The sequence below is a fragment of the Scyliorhinus canicula genome, chromosome 2 (assembly GCF_902713615.1).
Source record: "Scyliorhinus canicula chromosome 2, sScyCan1.1, whole genome shotgun sequence".
NCBI lineage: Eukaryota > Metazoa > Chordata > Chondrichthyes > Carcharhiniformes > Scyliorhinidae > Scyliorhinus > Scyliorhinus canicula.
In genome coordinates, this window is record NC_052147.1 from 174,032,759 (window position 1) to 174,049,190 (window position 16,432).

Here is a 16,432-nt window from a genome sequence, read left to right on the forward strand (position 1 = left end):
GGTGGATTAGTATTGTGTTGGCATGGGAGATACGAGTGACCACGGTGGCTGGGCGGGGATATGCATTGGTATTGACTTGGCATGAGGGGTATGAGGTGCCATGGAGTCGAGTGCTTCCAAAACAACTGGGAATTTGGACTGATTCTGGGAGAAGTGAGTGACCACTCAAAGGATAGTGTAACATATACCCGATGAATGGCTTTCTTTGGTTGTGCTTCAAATAAAGGGTGCAGTATTCTGTAGTTTAAATATAAATTACTTACAATAGTGTTCAGTTAATGGTGCTTTTAGTCTGCTTGATACAATAGATGTCTTATAACGTGAAATCTTGTTGCATTATCCATTCAGCTATTAACTGAAGTTCAGATTTCTTTTTTTAATTTTTCAGTCTCCATGCAGGTCATAATAAATACAAGAATAAGGAGTCTTGCTATAATCGTGTGCAGACTTTGGTGAGACCACACCTAGGAGTACTGTGTACAGGTATAGTCTCCATATTTAAGGAAAGATATACTTGCTTTAGAGACAGAACAGCAAAGGTTTACTTAATTGGTTCCTGGGATGAGAGGATTTTCCTACAATGAGAGGTTGAGTAAATTGGGCCTATATGTTCTAAAGTTTAGAAGAATGAGGGGTGATCTCATTGAAACATTCAAGACGCTTAAGGAACTTGAAAGGGTAGACACTTACAGGTTTTGTTCCTTAGTTGCGGAACCTAGAACACAGGCACAATAACAAGATAAGGGGCAATCATTTAGAACTTAGATGAGGAGCAATTTCTTCACTCAGGGGATTGCAAATCTTTGGAAATCTCTAACCCAGATGGTTGTAGACGCTGCATCATTGAATATATTTAAGGCTGAAATAGATACATTTCTGGTCTCTCAAGGAATTAAGGAATACGGGGAGCAGTGGGAAAGTGGAGTTGAGGTTGAAAATCAGCCATGATCGTACTGAATGACATGGGCAGGCTTGATGGGCCCTACTCCTGCTCCTATTTCTTATGTTCTTACGTTCATCTAAAAGGATAAGGGTGAATGGGAACACTACACCTGGAAGTTCACTACACCTGGATGACACACCATCTTCCCCGAACATATATAATCGTTCCTTCATAATTGCTAGATCAAAATCTTGCAATTCCTATCCTAACATCACTGGCAGTACCTCCACTGTTTGTGGACTGCTGCAGATCAAAGAAAGTGACTCACCAGAACCTTTCCAAGATCAACTATGTTGGGCAATAAATGCTGACTAAGCAAGCAATGCCCACATCCTACCAATGAGCAAAAAAAGACTTTTGCCTAATCAGTACAGAATAGATTACATTTTAATAATTTCATAACTATTGTAAATACAATTTTCTTCAGTTAACAATCTGTGCATTGTCATTTTAAGTGCATTCAAAGTTTGTTTAAAGTTATGATATTCTGAAATTTATTGAAATGTGTTTGTTCAAAAGTACAATGAATAACATTGAGAGTTCTTGTACATTCCCCACTTCCATCTGTTCTTTTGGCTGTTTATTTTTGACCCGCTAGCTAATGACTCACAATTCCTTATTGAATACATTTTACAAGTATTTGGTTTAAGCTGATAAAGTTGTGGCAAACACAACTTATATCTTGTTATTCACTTATTTTTTTCTGTTAAAAGATCACGAATTTGTTAAAGAATGTATTAATCGCGTGCTTTGCATATATACCTATCAATATGGCCAGTTCAGAAACAAACATTAATTAGCCATGGAGGCAAATACAGTTTGGACCAATCGGATCGATGTTAACGTTCAATAATTAATAAATCAAATAAGCTGCATTATAAACGTGTTTTCAAATAGCTTGACACATTATAAGTAAGACGTCGGTTCAGTTTTCCTACTGAAGCATTTATCTGTCAACTGATACTTCAGAGGAATGCTGGGCAAGGGAGGTCAAAGCCGCACGAATGATGATGTGAGATCAAAAGTTCAGCCACAACGCACCCTGTCTTTCGGGTTAGTTGCTATCCCCACGCTCACGAGCCATCCAGCAGGCTGCAAGTCAATAGCTTCGGGTAGGTGTGCGGTTTCTTTCTCAACACAACCATTGTGACTAAAACCCAAATCCAATTTTCTGACTCACATTATATTCATGATTGACCTCGCCAACTACACGGACACTGAACAAACTGGGAGTTGATTGACAACACCAACAGTTGCGCCAGTGACTTCGGGAAAGTAAAGCTTTCCAAAATGAAAATTGCAAAACACGGATTTGATTTTATTGGTTGAACACAAAGTTTCTTGTTGCTAAAATTTTCTCCGGAAACAAATAAGCCGTCACTGGTACTGAATATTTAATGATATTTAAGGCGGACTCAGCGCCCCTGGGATTTGATTGGTTTGGTTTGTGAGTGGAGCCAGTGGGGGTTTGGCCGCCCCCGGTCACTGACTCGATGTGGTATGACCCAGTAATTTAAGGTGCCCACAAACCCAAATAGAGAATCAACGGGCTTTTTTGCGCGTTGACTAAAATCGGTGACACCCCTGAAAACCAACTTGTCCGGACAGATGGACACTGAAGGAGCGGTGAGTGACCTGGGTGGGGAGGGGGCAGCAAGGGTGGCAGTGAAGTTGTTTATCAAACACTTGGGAAAGGATTGTCTGTTACACTGACCAATCCGATTGTAATCGCAGACACAGCGACGGCTGGTTCCTTCACTCAGCCAGATATATACGAACTATTAATAAGTTTGGGATTGGCAGAGACACCTCGACATTATGGGTTTAGGCTAAGCGTTGGGCTCGGTTCGCAAGGCGTGTCGGCAAAACATGGCCACGCCGCCGCTTTACCTCGACGCCAAGTGTGAAGGGTGCTGTGGCGGCGACTTGAGATTGTGGGCTAAGATTTCATCTTGGGTATACTTCGTGTTGCATTTGTTTAACGAGATTGCGCGCTTCGCCGTTTAATTTCTGGGAAAGAAAGGTGCAAAATTCAGTCAGGTCAGGTTAGGGCTTACATTTTCAGAATATGAAATGGTTTTAACAATAAGATGGAAGTTCGTAACACTTTGAACGACAGCAACTTTTTATTGGGCTGCTGTCTGATTCGGTCATTTCGACATTAAATCCCGGTTGCCGTTTGTTTGACCCCGATATTGCTCGATGTGAGGCGAAGTGTTGGAGGAAAATAATGGTATCGTATAGTTTTATAACTTACTTTGTCGACGATATTTACAGTAGGATTTAGATTTTAACGGCCGTAATAAGCAAGTCCAACATTGGCATCCCAGGGTGTTTGGACCTTATTTTGTTGGTCAATTTGTTTATGAGGGGGGAGTTTGCGAGCGTCGCCTTTCCGCAGATTCCCGCCAAAAGCCGTTGCGCGAGCGCACTGGTTCCAGTTCACACCAGTTCGGTCCGATCCCCGCGGACAACAGGTGAACTGCCACTCGCTTTAAATCGGTGTGACCGGACTACATGCACACATATATACCACGCGTTAAATAAATTATTACATTTATAAATAAAAACACAAACAAATAGGTGAGCAAAATTAAAAGACATTGTTTTCTAATGTTGAGAATGGGATGGGTCGAACGAGATTCGTTGTGCTGATTTCAGTGTAGAGTCAAAATTCGGTGTTTGGAAATAATGTTTTTTTTTCTTTGTTATGCCGTTTCCTTGTGATTTATACGCTTGGAGGAGGCCCAGGGTGGTTGTGCCGTGGCCGTTAGGCGGGCGGGGAGGGAGAGCCGCGTGCCAGGGTAACGGCTGTTGGGACTCGCGCCTGCGCGCGGGGTGGCCGGCTCCAACACGGGGATTATTGTTTAAATGCGGCTGAACCACAGAGGCAATAATTGCAACATCGAGTTATTGCTTTATGCATTTCTATATCGATGGTTTGGCAAGATTAAGAATGTTATCAATTGTGATTTAAAAATATATATATAGACAGACGTGTTTTTACTGAGTTACTTTGAGGAGTTTGGGTTTTTAATGACAGTTGAAACGTGAGAGTTGTAGCCTAACCCAGCCCCCCCCCCCCCCCCATCGCCAGAAAGAAAGACCTGGAGAATGCTTGAATTTGTTTTTGAATGGAAAATCATGGAAGCTTTGAAAGTGAATTATGCATGGTTCTTGGGAGTGCAGGTAAGAGCTTCTCATGCTGATGGAGGAGTTCCACTGCAATTTGTAATTTTGGTGAATGCGAGAGAAATCCAGTAGAAATGGAGTAAATAAGTTCAGATATTTCAAAATATTGTATGAAATCAGTTTTTTAACAAGAAGTGAAGGTGTACCTTTCCAGATTCTCTAGAAGTTTAAAACCCAAACATTAATCAAAATTCAATTTTATTTTCTACATTAAAAAGAAATACTCATTTAAACATTTTCAGATTTCATGAATGGTTCACACAACCTTGCCCATTCCAAAATGGTAATCAAACGAGTTCTAATTCTAACATTTTAATTTGCACTATTGCCTACTGTACTGATGTAACACCAAATATGTAAAATTGTTTTATTTAATTGCTAATTACTTGTAGTACACGAAGGACAAACTCTTCCCTCTCCATTATAAACAATTGGATGTATAGTTGATAATACCATTCCACATAAAGCATGGAGCAAGACCAGGAGGTCAGTCTTACAGCTGATATGGGACTTTAATCTGTGGTGTTGAAAGAATGATACAAATCCTGATTTCTCCTGCTTCTTCAAATTTTCTCCTTGGCAGAAAATTAGGTATGTACTGATCAGTTGAGAAATCTGATTATACTTGAGAGAAATGCAAATCACTGTTCAGACAGACAGTCTGCATCCAATGGGAACTTTGCTTTGAATAGCATAGCGCAACAAACCAAATCTGAGGCTCTTTGAATAGTTGGACTGAAAGTAGGTCAGCAAAGTCCCGAAAGACATGCTGTTAGGTGAGTTGGGCATTCTGAATTCTCCTGTGTACCCACACAGGTGCCGGAATGTGGCGACTAGGTGCTTTTCACAGTAACTTCATTGCAGTGTTAATGTAAATCTACTTGTGACAGTAAACATTATGATAGTAACTTGAGCCTATTATTCCTTTTACCTTGTGTTTCATATGCAGATCTTAAGCATATTTTAAATGATGAGTACAAGAGTGCGAAATGGATTGGGACGTTACAAAAAGTTCTAAATCTACAAAATAAAATAACCCATACAAGTGTAGTATTTTAGAACAGTTGAGGCCTGTCATATTTCTTTATTCAAACAGATTTTAAGAAGGCTCACGCAATAAACATCCTTTTAGTTTGAAACCTTTTTCCATGTTTTTGGATCATTGGTGTTTGATTTCACTAATTTAGAAGTACTGAGGAAAGGGATGAGGGTTAGCATGTGGTTTAGAATAACCCAGCATGGGTTTGATTTCTCCATTCTGGCTGAGGCGGAATGGAGGCTTGCCGCCTCATTGCCCTGTGGTAAAATCACAGCATAAAACCATTTTTGTGTCCCTCAGTAATTGAGAATGTTACCTAGAGAAGAAAATAACCTTAATTTCCAAATGTAATATATGTTTGTGGTGTTCAAATTCTATAGCTGAGCGTAAGAATGTAGATAGGACAGAATAAACTATGCAGCCCCTTGAACATGCTCTGTCATTCAATACAATCATGGCTGATCTCTGCTAAGCATGCTCAGATCAGCCATAAGTGAGTGCAAATAGTCATGATGAGTGCAGTGTAATTTTAAATCCTATTTTCTGCTGATTTTTCTTTGGGTAGCTTTGCTTGTTCATCATGCTTTTGTAATTAATAATTGCTGTTTAACATTTTAAGAAAATCCATCTCAAATTTTACTTGTTGTAGAACAGAAAATAACTCGGTTATGTTTGCCAGTTTTGAATTTGGATTACACATACAAAGTGTCATAATATCAGTTGTTTAGTCCAGTTACCTAAAAGAGAGGTGAAGGAAGTGGTAATGGAACTTGAGGACAGGCTGGATTTAATTGAAGACAAACTGAACAATTTAATCATTTAATAATCTTTAATAATTTTTATTGTCACAAGTAGGCTCACATATTAACACTGTAATGAAGTTACTGTGAAAATCCCCAAGTCACCACATTCCGGCGCCTGTTCGGGTACAAGGAGGGGGAAATCCGAATGCCTAAATGATCTAACTGCATGTCTTTCGGGACTTGTGGGAGGAAACCAGAGCACCCAGAGGGGACCCACTCAGGCACAGAGAGAATGTGCAGACTGTCCGCACAGACAGTGACTCAAGCCGGGAATCGAACCTGGAATCCTGGCGCTGTGAAGCAACAGTGCTAACCACTGTGCTGTCGTGCAGCCCAGTGGGTAATGGTTAGGAAATCATTAACAAATGGCAATAGAAGGTTGACTTCCGGTGGCGGCAATGCACAGCTGAGCCGCACGTTCGGCGGCTCCCGAGATAAACGGACTGCGGGGCTTTTTTAAAGGCCCCCAACGGAGCTGAAGAGGCAAACCCCACGTGGGAAGAGGCCAGGAGTCGCCCCTATGGTCAGGAGCGGGGCAGGGAGAGAAACGACGGAAGAAACGCCCAAAAAAAAAAAATCGGGACCCGAAAAACAAAATGGCGGCCGGAGAAAGCTTCAAGGAGCTGAAGAAGTGGGTCCAGGAGCAGCAGACGATTCTGCTGCGCTGCTTCCAGGAGCTGAAGGTGGAGATGCTGGAGTCCATCAAGGTAACCAACAGGGAACTGATGGAGGCCCAGACAGCCCAGGGGGCTGCGATCCGGGAGCTACAGCATGAGGCCACCGAAAGGGAGGATGAGGTCGTGGTCGGGAAGGTGGAGATGCACGAGGCGCTCCATAAAAGATAGCAGGAGCGGTTCGAGGAGCTGGATAACCGGTCGAGGAGGAAGAACCTACGGATCCTGGGCCTCACGGAGGGGCTGGAGGGGTCGGACCTAGTGGCCTATGTGGTGATGATGCTGAACTCGCTGATGGGGGCTGGGTCCTTCCAGGGGCCCTTGGAGTTGGAGGGGGCCCACAGAATTCTGGCTAGGAGGCCCAAGCCGAGCGAGCCGCCGCGGGCGGTGTTGGTGAGGTTCCACCGGTTCGTGGATCGTGAGTGTGTGCTCCGGTGGGCTAAGAAGGAGCGGAGGAGCAAATGGGAGAACACGGAGGTGCGGATCTTCCAGGACTGGAGTGCGGAAGTGGCGAGTTGGAGGGCCGGGTTTAACCGGACGAAGGCGGTGCTCCACAGACGGAAGGTGAAGTTTGGAATGCTGCAGCCGGCGCGTCTGTGGGTCACCTACAAGGATCGACACCACTACTTTGAGTCCCCGGAGGAGGCGTGGGCCTTCGTGCAAGCCGAGAAGCTGGACTCAAACTGAGGGTCCCCCGAATGGGGGATGCTGTATAATACTGTAGTTATTTATACTGTATTTGTATTGGCGGGGTTTAGGGTAAGAGGTGGGGTGGCCTTAGGGTGGGTGGGGTGATGTCGTACGGGTGTTTTTTGTATGGGTTTTCAAGCGGGTTGGGTGGATGGGTTCGGACTGAGGGGTAAACGGGGTGTTCGGGGAGCTGGTGGGGGGGACTGACAAGGGGAGTGGCCCTGGAGGAGGCGGGGCCCGGCAGGGCGAAAGCACGGGCTTTCTGCGGGGTTCCCGCGCTGGGAGAGGGAGGGGGTGGGGTTCCTTTTCCCGCGTAGGAGCGGGTGAGGGTGGACGCATTGACGGGCACAATGGAGGAGGGGCAGTCCCATGTTGGGAGGAGCCGAAAGTAGGGCGGGAGCCGCCGGGGTCAGCAGAAGATAGCTGGCTCACTGGAGTGCTGTAGAGGGGGGGTGGCGCGGCTAGGAGGGGTCCGAGCTGAGGGGGGGGGGGTTACCGGGTTGCTGCTGAAACGGTCAGGAAGGAGCTGGAAGACGCAGGGGGTGCTGGAGGGGGGCGGGGGGGGGGGGGGAGTTGCCGCCGTGGGAAACTGGCAGAGCATGGGACGCTGGCCGGGGGTGGGGTATGGCTAATCGGCAGGGGAAGGGGGCAGGGAGCCCTCGGATCCGGCTGATAACCTGGAATGTGAGGGGGCTGAATGGGCCGGTCAAAAGGGCTCGAGTAGTTGCGCACCTGAAGGGACTGAAGGCGGAAGTGGCCATGCTCCAGGAGACACACCTGAGAGTGGTGGACCAGGTCCGGCTGAGAAAGGGACGGGTGGGCCAAGTATTCCACTCAGGGCTGGATGAGAAGAGCAAGGGGGTGGCGATCCTGGTGGGGAAGAAGGTGTCGTTTGAGGCGTTGAAGGTGGTGGCTGACAATGGCGGGCGGTACATGATGGTGAGTGGCAAGCTGCAGGGGGAGCGGGTAGTGTTGGTGAATGTCTATGCCCCAAATTGGGACGAAGCGGGGTTCATGCGGCGTATGCTGGGCCGCATTCCGGACCTGGAGACGGGGGGGGGCCTGATCATGGGGGGAGACTTTAACACAGTACTGGTTTCCCATTGGATCGATCCAAGTCCTGGACGGGTAGGAGGTCGGCGGCGGCTAAGGTGTTGAGGGGATTTATGGACCAGATGGGGGGGGTGGACCCTTGGAGGTGGGGACGGTCTGGGAGGCATTGAAGGCGGTGATGAGGGGGGAATTGATCTCCATCCGAACCCATAGGGAGAGGGGGGAACAGAGGAAAGGGAAAGACTGATGGGGGAGATGGTGCAGGTGGATAGGAGATATGCGGAGGCCCCAGAGGAGCGATTGCTGGGGGAGAGGCGTAGCCTTCAAGCCAAATATGACCTACTGACGACCAGAAAGGCGGAAGCCCAGTGGAGGAAAGCACAGGGGGCGGTGTATGAACACTGGGAGAAGGCAAGCAGGATGCTGGCGCACCAGCTCCGGAAGCGAGACGCGGCCAGGGAGATTGGGGGAGTGATGGATAGAGCTGGGAAGGTGGTGCGGAGGGGGGTAGATGTCAATGGGGGATTGGTAGGCTCCCATTGAAGCAGGCAGGGAAGAGTTTCAGGTACCTAGGGGTCCAGGTGGCGGGGAGCTGGGGGGCCCTGCACAGGCTCAACCTCACAAGATTGGTGGAGCAGATGGAGGAGGAGTTTAAGAGATGGGATATGTTACCGCTGTCACTGGCGGGGAGGGTGCAGTCCGTCAAGATGACGGTGCTCCCGAGGTTTTTGTTCCTGTTCCAGTGCCTCCCCATCCTTATCCCGAAGGCCTTTTTCAGGAGGGTCAACAGCAGTATCACGGGATTTGTGTGGGCGCATGGGACTCCGAGGGTTCGAAGAGTGTTCCTGGAACGAGGCAGGGATGGGGGGGGGCTGGCGTTGCCCAACCTCTGTGGGTACTACTGGGCGGCCAACGCAGCGATGGTGCGTAAGTGGGTAATGGACGAGGAGGGGGCAGCGTGGAAGAGGATGGAGGCGACGCCCTGCGTGGACACGAGCCTGGAGGCACTGGTAACGGCACCGTTGCCGTTCCCTCCAACGAGGTATACCACGAGCCCGGTGGTGGCGGCTACCCTCAAAATCTGGGGGCAATGGAGACGGCACAGGGGAGAAATGGGGGGCTCGATGGAGGCCCCGATACGGGGGAACCATCGGTTCGTCCCAGGGAGCATTGATGGCGGATTTCTGGGCTGGCACAGGGCAGGGGTTAGGAGGTTGAGGGACCTGTTTGTGGAGAGGAGGTTCGCGAGCTTGCGGGAGTTAGAGGGGAAGTTTGGGCTCCCCCCGGGGAACATGTTTAGGTACATCCAGGTGAGGGCGTTTGCCAGGCATCAGGTGGAGGGGTTCCCCTTGCTGCCCCCACGAGGGGTGCGGGATAGGGTGCTCTCGGGTGTGTGGGTCGGAGGAGGGAGGATCTCGGACATATACCGGGTATTGCAGGAGGTAGACGAGGCCTCGGTGGAGGAACTGAAGGGGAAATGGGAAGAGGAGCTGGGGAGGAGATCGAGGAGGGGACGTGGGCGTATGCCCTGGAGAGAGTGAATTCCTCCTCTTCCTGTGCGAGGCTTAGCCTCATACAGATCAAGGTGCTGCATAGGGCCCACATGACTGGGTCGAGGATGAGCAGGTTTTTCGGGGGAGAGGACAGGTGTGCTAGGTGCTCGGGGAGCCCAGCGAACCACGCCCATATGTTTTGGGCGTGCCCAGCGTTGGGGGAGTTTTGGAAGGGGGTAGCAAAGACGGTGTCGAGAGTGGTGGGATCCAGGGTCGAGCCTGGCTGGGGACTTGCAATTTTTGGGGTGGCAGTGGAGCCGGGAGTGCAGGAGGCGATAGAGGCCGGTGTTCTGGCCTTTGCCTCCCTAGTAGCCCGGCGGAGGATCTTGCTCCAGTGGAAGGATGCGAGGCCACCAAGCGTGGAGGCCTGGATCTCTGATATAGCGGGGTTCATTAAATTGGAGAGGGTGAAATTTGCCCTGAGGGAATCAGTACAAGGGCTTTTCAGGCGGTGGCAGCCTTTTCTGGACTTCCTGGCGGAACGGTAGGGAAATAGGCTGAAAGCAGCAGCAACCCGTGTGGGGGGGGGGGGGGGGGGGGGAAGGATTGGGGGGAGGGAGAACTGAGCACATGGGTTGGCGGAGGGTGCTATCTCTCTTTTTTTTCTCTTCTTTTTCTTTGTTTTTGTTCTTTTTGTTTGAAGTTGCTCTCGAAGCTGGGGGGTTACTGTTCATGGGGTGTTACTGCGGTTGTATGTTAATAGAGTTAAGATGTGTATATTTTATATTTTGTAAAAATTTCAATAAAAATTATTTAAAAAAAAACAAATAGCAATAGAAAAATATTGCAGAACAAGATAGAGTTAATGCATATACTTAGATTTTGTGTGACTGCTTTATGGTCAGTGCTTAAATTTTAAGATAGTCACAACGCTATAATAATAATAATCTTTATTGTCACAAGTAGGCTTACATTTAACACTGCAATGAAGTTACACTGGGAGTAGTCCTGCTAACCATGTCTTACTAGCAAGATGATTTTACCTATTAATAATTGGGTTGAGTTCTTTAAAATCAGATTGGTTTAGAAATCCTAAAACAACAGACTCAAAAAATGTATGAATGGTAGTTGTATTTAACCTGACATTGACACGAGAAATGGTCAGTAACAAACAGGTGTGTTGTTTAGATTTGTTATCATTCTAAAGAATCTGCATAGGAAGAAAATTATTAGCAACATTTTACTGATTTATCCAAATGAGTTGTTCAAAAGAGTGAACTAGCTTTAATTATTCATCTGATCACTAGAGTTGGAAGGGCTGGTTTCTGACCCGGGTCTCTTAATGGCTCAAGAGTTAACCTGCAGCAGGTTAAATTTCAATTATGGCTACCAGCCATTACTTCCACCTTGTCACAAAGTGTAAGCACCTGATTTTGCTGTCTGGAAGTCTTCCATGTTCTGCAATCCTGTTACAGAGAGCACAAGCTATTTTAAGGATTGCAACTCGCACTCTGCCCTGTTTCTGCTTGGTTTGTGATCAGTGGGACAACTGGCCCATTGTTGGATGGATGTAATAGATGTGGTCCCCTCTCCAAGGCTCCTTGCATTTATGAGATCTGTGCTATTTTGGCATATGGAGTGATGGTGGATGTGTCATGACTCTTGCAATCGACTTCAACTAGTGGTTGTTCTCGTTGCCCCACATGTAGATATGTTACTTGGCTGGCATCTGTTCTTGTATCCAATGGGCCACGTTCTGAACTTGCACTACGGTCTGTCAAACTCCTCTTTTCTCTTGTTTACATCCAGAGCAATAGCCACATCCTCGCTATTTATCTCCTGAGGCAGAATCTTGGAATTAATGAAAAGAGAGAAAACTAATATTGATGTAAGCAGGTCTAAAAGCCATGGGTTTGAGGTTGAGTGGCCTGGCACATCCTTTGCTTCCCTGTGATTTATCCAGAGAAGAAGAGAGCTTATAATATGGGGTTGGCAGGGAATTCCTAAAGGATCCTAGAGGAACGTGAATTCAATTTAACAGAGGTTGCCTGTTGCTGCAGGAAGAAGAAAAAGATAGACAAGTGTTCGCAATTGGCATGGGTCCTGTAATTTCTCTGCCCTTGACAGGTATTCCATGACCCCCTCTAGCATGCCAGATGCCTATGTCAGAACTTATAGGGGCAGGCATTTAAGCATTACATTTCGTAGCACCATGCAAGAAAGATAGAGGAAATGTAAAAGGCTGGTGCCTCTTGGTATTCTGCACTTCTCCGCTGTCAACAGGGAATGTTACATGGGTAAGAGAACAGACATAAAGTGAGAATTGAAGAGTTGCCATGCATGTGAATCTTGGGAAAGGAAGTCCATGCGGATGTGATATCGGAAAGGTGAAAGGGAACCGTAATGTGCATTGTATGATAGAAATCTTCACCTCGGGCTAGCTTGTCTGTCTTTGGAAACCCTCCATTTTACTCCCTTGCCGAAGTTCTGTTTGTGAGAACCTCCCAGCATAAATAATATTAATAATAATCGCTAATAGTCACAAGTAGGCTTCAATGAAGTTACTGTGAAAAGCTCCTGGTCGCCACATTCCAGCGCCTGTTCGGGGAGGCCGGTATGGGAATTGAACCCATGCTGCTGGCCTTGTTCTGCATTACAAGCCAGCTGTTTAGCCCATTGTGCTAAACCAACTGGGACTAGCCACGTGGCTTCGCACACCAAATCAACGGTGTCAATTTCCATCACAAGTTTATTGAAAGAAGCCTGGTCAAAGTCTGTTTTATTCTGGGAGAACAGTAACAAGGTAAATGTTATTTTGGTGAGTGAATTAAACATTTGCGCTAATGTTGTTACCTGTAGAGAAATGCGGCTAGATCAATTGTGCACTCCTCCCATCCCGTTCGTAACATTGGTGACATTGCTAGCTCCAGTGATGTCTCACTTCAGGTAAGCGTTCCATCTTCTGCTGCATCTGCTTCAGGAGAATCTCTGGTGTCCAAGTCAGAGAAATTACAACGGCCTTATTTCATTGAAGAACGTTGTCTGGGTATTATTTCCATTTTATATTTAATTGCTTGGGAAAGACAAACGTAATAATTTAATAATGAAGTTGACGTTGGTTGCTTAAGTTTACTGCAGGCTTTTTAAGTTCTGTATCCACTATGGAGATCTCTATCCCAGTGTTTTAAAAAAACTTTTCTGCCCAGGACCCATTTTACCGGCCAGCTGAGCTTCGCGACCCACACTACTTGGACTTCACAACTGACTTTTTTTGCTTACCTTTAATACGACAGGTGTGCCTGCTTGGTCCTCATGATCTCACTTGCTTTGTCATTCAATGCTACACTTCTGCTAAGGGCTTCGGCTGATTATTTAAGTTCTTGCTGCATCCTTTGCAAAAAATCAGCAGGTTTGTCCTCGAATTCTCCATGCTTAGTCTTCAAATAGTTTTGAAGGTTTAATCGTTCATTTGCCAGTACTTCCCTGCACATAACATGTGGGCATTGCATCCTATTTGCATGGGCACAATTAATAAAGCCATACGTCAAGAAATCATTTTTGTACTGCTTTGTTTCTGATTTCAGTTTTTTAATGGGTTGTTCATCAGAGACCCTGGAGCTCACACCAGCACTGCTTTGTCCTGCTTTGGAGTCTCCTGAGAGGCGCTATCCAGCAGATTCAGTTGTGAGATCCTGGACTGTTGGAGCTGTATTCTCCGTCCCGCCACACCAGATTTTTAGTTCAGCACGCCGGCGGGATGCTCCATTCCAGCAGCTGGTCAATGGGATTTCCCATTGTGGGGCAGCCCCACGCTGTCGGGAAACCCCTAGGCTGCCGGTAAAACAGAGAATCCCGACAGCGGAGAATCCAGCCCTTGTGTCACTGGTCCTCTCTTCCTAATTATGAAGTGATACATCTTCAGTTCTTCACACACTCTTGTGGCTTGCTTACTGGCAGCTGCAAGATGGCGGAATCTCTCCAGGATTTCATGGCCAAAGCACGGATCGCGTGACATCGGTGTACCTAGTTGGCGCGTGATCTGCTATCTCACACCACTTCTGGTGTGAAGAATCCGCCGTTTTAATAAGAAATTTGGTCCGGGGGGAGAGCATGCTGACGTCAGGAGGAGATGGTACTGGACAACGCAAAGACGTTTGGACGAGAAAGTACTGGGGTAGCGCGCTGATGTCAGGAGTGGCATTCTGACCTGCTGGGGTGCTGCCGGATCTGCCTGAAGGGGCATGCATGCGGACCACACTTTTTTTTTTTAAAACAGCACATGGTGTCCCATGTGTTTTATTTGTGAAGACTGATAACTTATAATTCACACAGATTTTACATGATGGTGCTTAAATTTCACTTTCCCTGCCCCAGATGAGAACCACAAATAATTTATTTTCTGTGATTGCTGGTGACTTCCTGGATCTCAGTTTGAAGAACAAACAAATTCTTGCAATTCCTGTTTATGTTGCTATCATATACTTCCTCCTTCCTGTGATGTTGTAGGCAATGAAGTACTTGTGGCTGCCAATGAACTGGTGCTGACTGCCAGCATCGTGACCCGCCATTCTCACCCCTCACACAAACTTCACTCGGCTGCCCTCCGTGACCTTCACAGGCTCCGAGCCTCAACACTTGTACTGCCCCCACCTCCTCCGATTGGTCAGCAGAACAATTAGATGCCGTTGGCATCGTTCTCAATCTAAAAGCCAGTTGCGGCTGTTGGGCGCTTCTCCCGTGATCGGGCGTGCACGACCTATGACTCCGTGACTCTCCTGATACCTGCCTGTGACCAAACCCTGGGTTTGAAAAAACCTACTCTCCCCCACAGCGCACCATTGGGGGAGACAGAGTTCCATTTCCTGCGTGCTCATAGTGAACTGATCCTGAATATCAGTGGCCATTCATGTGTCATGCATAGCTATTATTTTCTGCCATTCATGTATTCAAATGTCAATAACGAAGATAACTACCAAAAGGGAGAAAATTTAAATAGATTGTAGGTGTAAATTGGACATCTTGATTAATGAAGTCTAATTGTGGGCCGCCTTCCAGCAGTTAGCTAAAGAGAAGAATTTTGGAGACTTGGGACGGTTTCCATTTTAATCAGTGTTGCTATGATTTTGGTGACTGATGAATGGCACTAGTTTGTGCTTGGAAGCGGGGGAGGAGAAGCCATAGTAGACCTGTGGATTATAGACCCATCACTAACAGTTGATTAAAGGTTTTAAATAGAGGTGGCAGTTTATCCATTTAGCTGAGATAAGTACTGACATGGAGGATCAAATGCCTTGTGGTCATGTGTGACATTTTCTCTGAATTAATTCATTGTGGATAGAATAGACTAAATTTCCTCATCTCCTTCTGTACTTGCAATCATAAAGGCATAAATATAATAATTAATGAAAAGTCAATTTACAATAAAATCTATTATATATCGCATGTTGAATGGACTAGTCGAGATAAGCAAGCAGCTCCAGGTCCTTCAAAATACTGTTCAATGTTATGGAAGAAATGGTTAAGGTTATGGAAGATTACTGTTCAATGTTCTGGAAGATTAGGTTACTGGAGGATGAGCAATGATGAAACTCATTGGGTGGGGTTTTCTGTCCGTTGACTCAAAATCGGGAAACACGATTGGGCGAAGAATCTGTTCCGATTCCAAAAGCGCCGATTTTACGTCTAATCGCAATTCTCCGTCGCCTTGACAGCAGTGCCAACGCGTTCCAGAAATCACGTACAGTCAACAGTTTGCATACCATTAGTGGGTCTGGCCCAGTATTCTCTGGGGCCTCCATGGTTCTCTGCCTCCCGATGGGCCGAATTCCTTACAGCAAGGTACGCTTCTGCTTTTAAAAATCGTGAAACCAGCGAAGGAGAGAGAGAGAGCAGGTAGGACATGGGAGAGGTACAACTGGGCTGCCAGGCCGGACATTGGCTGTGGGGGGGGGGGGGGGGGGGGGGGGGGGGTGATGGGTTGTGTGGTCAGGGTAACCTTGCATGGGGATGGGGCTGTGCCACGATCGGACCACCTTTGCCATGGCCTGCAAGGCAGCCATCTTGCTGTGTACCACACTGACCACCCATCTTGACCCCTAGTTCTGCAGAGTGACACTGGCCATATGGGTTCCCCCACCCACCACCATGCAGCCCACCCTCCACCCTAGCCCAGGAAACACCCACCGGTAGCCCCTACGGCGAGGGTGGGGGGTTGACACATGGCATGAGGAACCGCAACTCAGTGGAGTCTCACCTCCTTGCCTGGAGCCGATCTCCACCCCGGCAACTTCTCTTTCTCTGTAGGGCAGGTCTGGCCGTCCCCCTCCAGCTTTCTCCCGCTCCTGGCGATTATGGGGGGGTGGAAACAGAAAGCAACAGTGTTAGACAATTCGACGCACACAGCCCAAGGAGTGGTAGCTGGTGGCCTCAGTGGCCAGGCGGCCGGTATGGGTGCCGGCATGTGGTGGAGAGTGGGGGTTCCGACGCCCTCCGGATTGGGGGGGTGTGTGGGACGGGTTAGTGTCCAGCTGAGACCTTTTGTGTTT

General features: G+C 47.3%; 1 protein-coding gene and 1 pseudogene across 5 annotated transcripts in view; one reads left to right on the forward strand and one right to left on the reverse strand.

The window, feature by feature from the left end:
* The first annotated feature begins 1,742 nt into the window (after positions 1-1,742).
* LOC119961774 (protein boule-like) overlaps positions 1,743-16,432 on the forward strand; it is a 240,951-nt gene continuing 226,261 nt past the window's right edge. The window contains exon 1 of one of the 5 annotated variants that reach the window (XM_038789076.1): positions 1,743-2,055. Coding sequence is in view for 3 of the 5 variants with exons in the window: in XM_038789073.1 (XP_038645001.1) it covers positions 2,813-2,899 (87 nt within the window). In the remaining 2 variants the exon portion in view is untranslated. The other 4 variants (XM_038789074.1, XM_038789073.1, XM_038789077.1 and 1 more) reach the window with 4 other exon arrangements.
* On the reverse strand, positions 14,237-14,478 carry LOC119962478 (annotated as a pseudogene).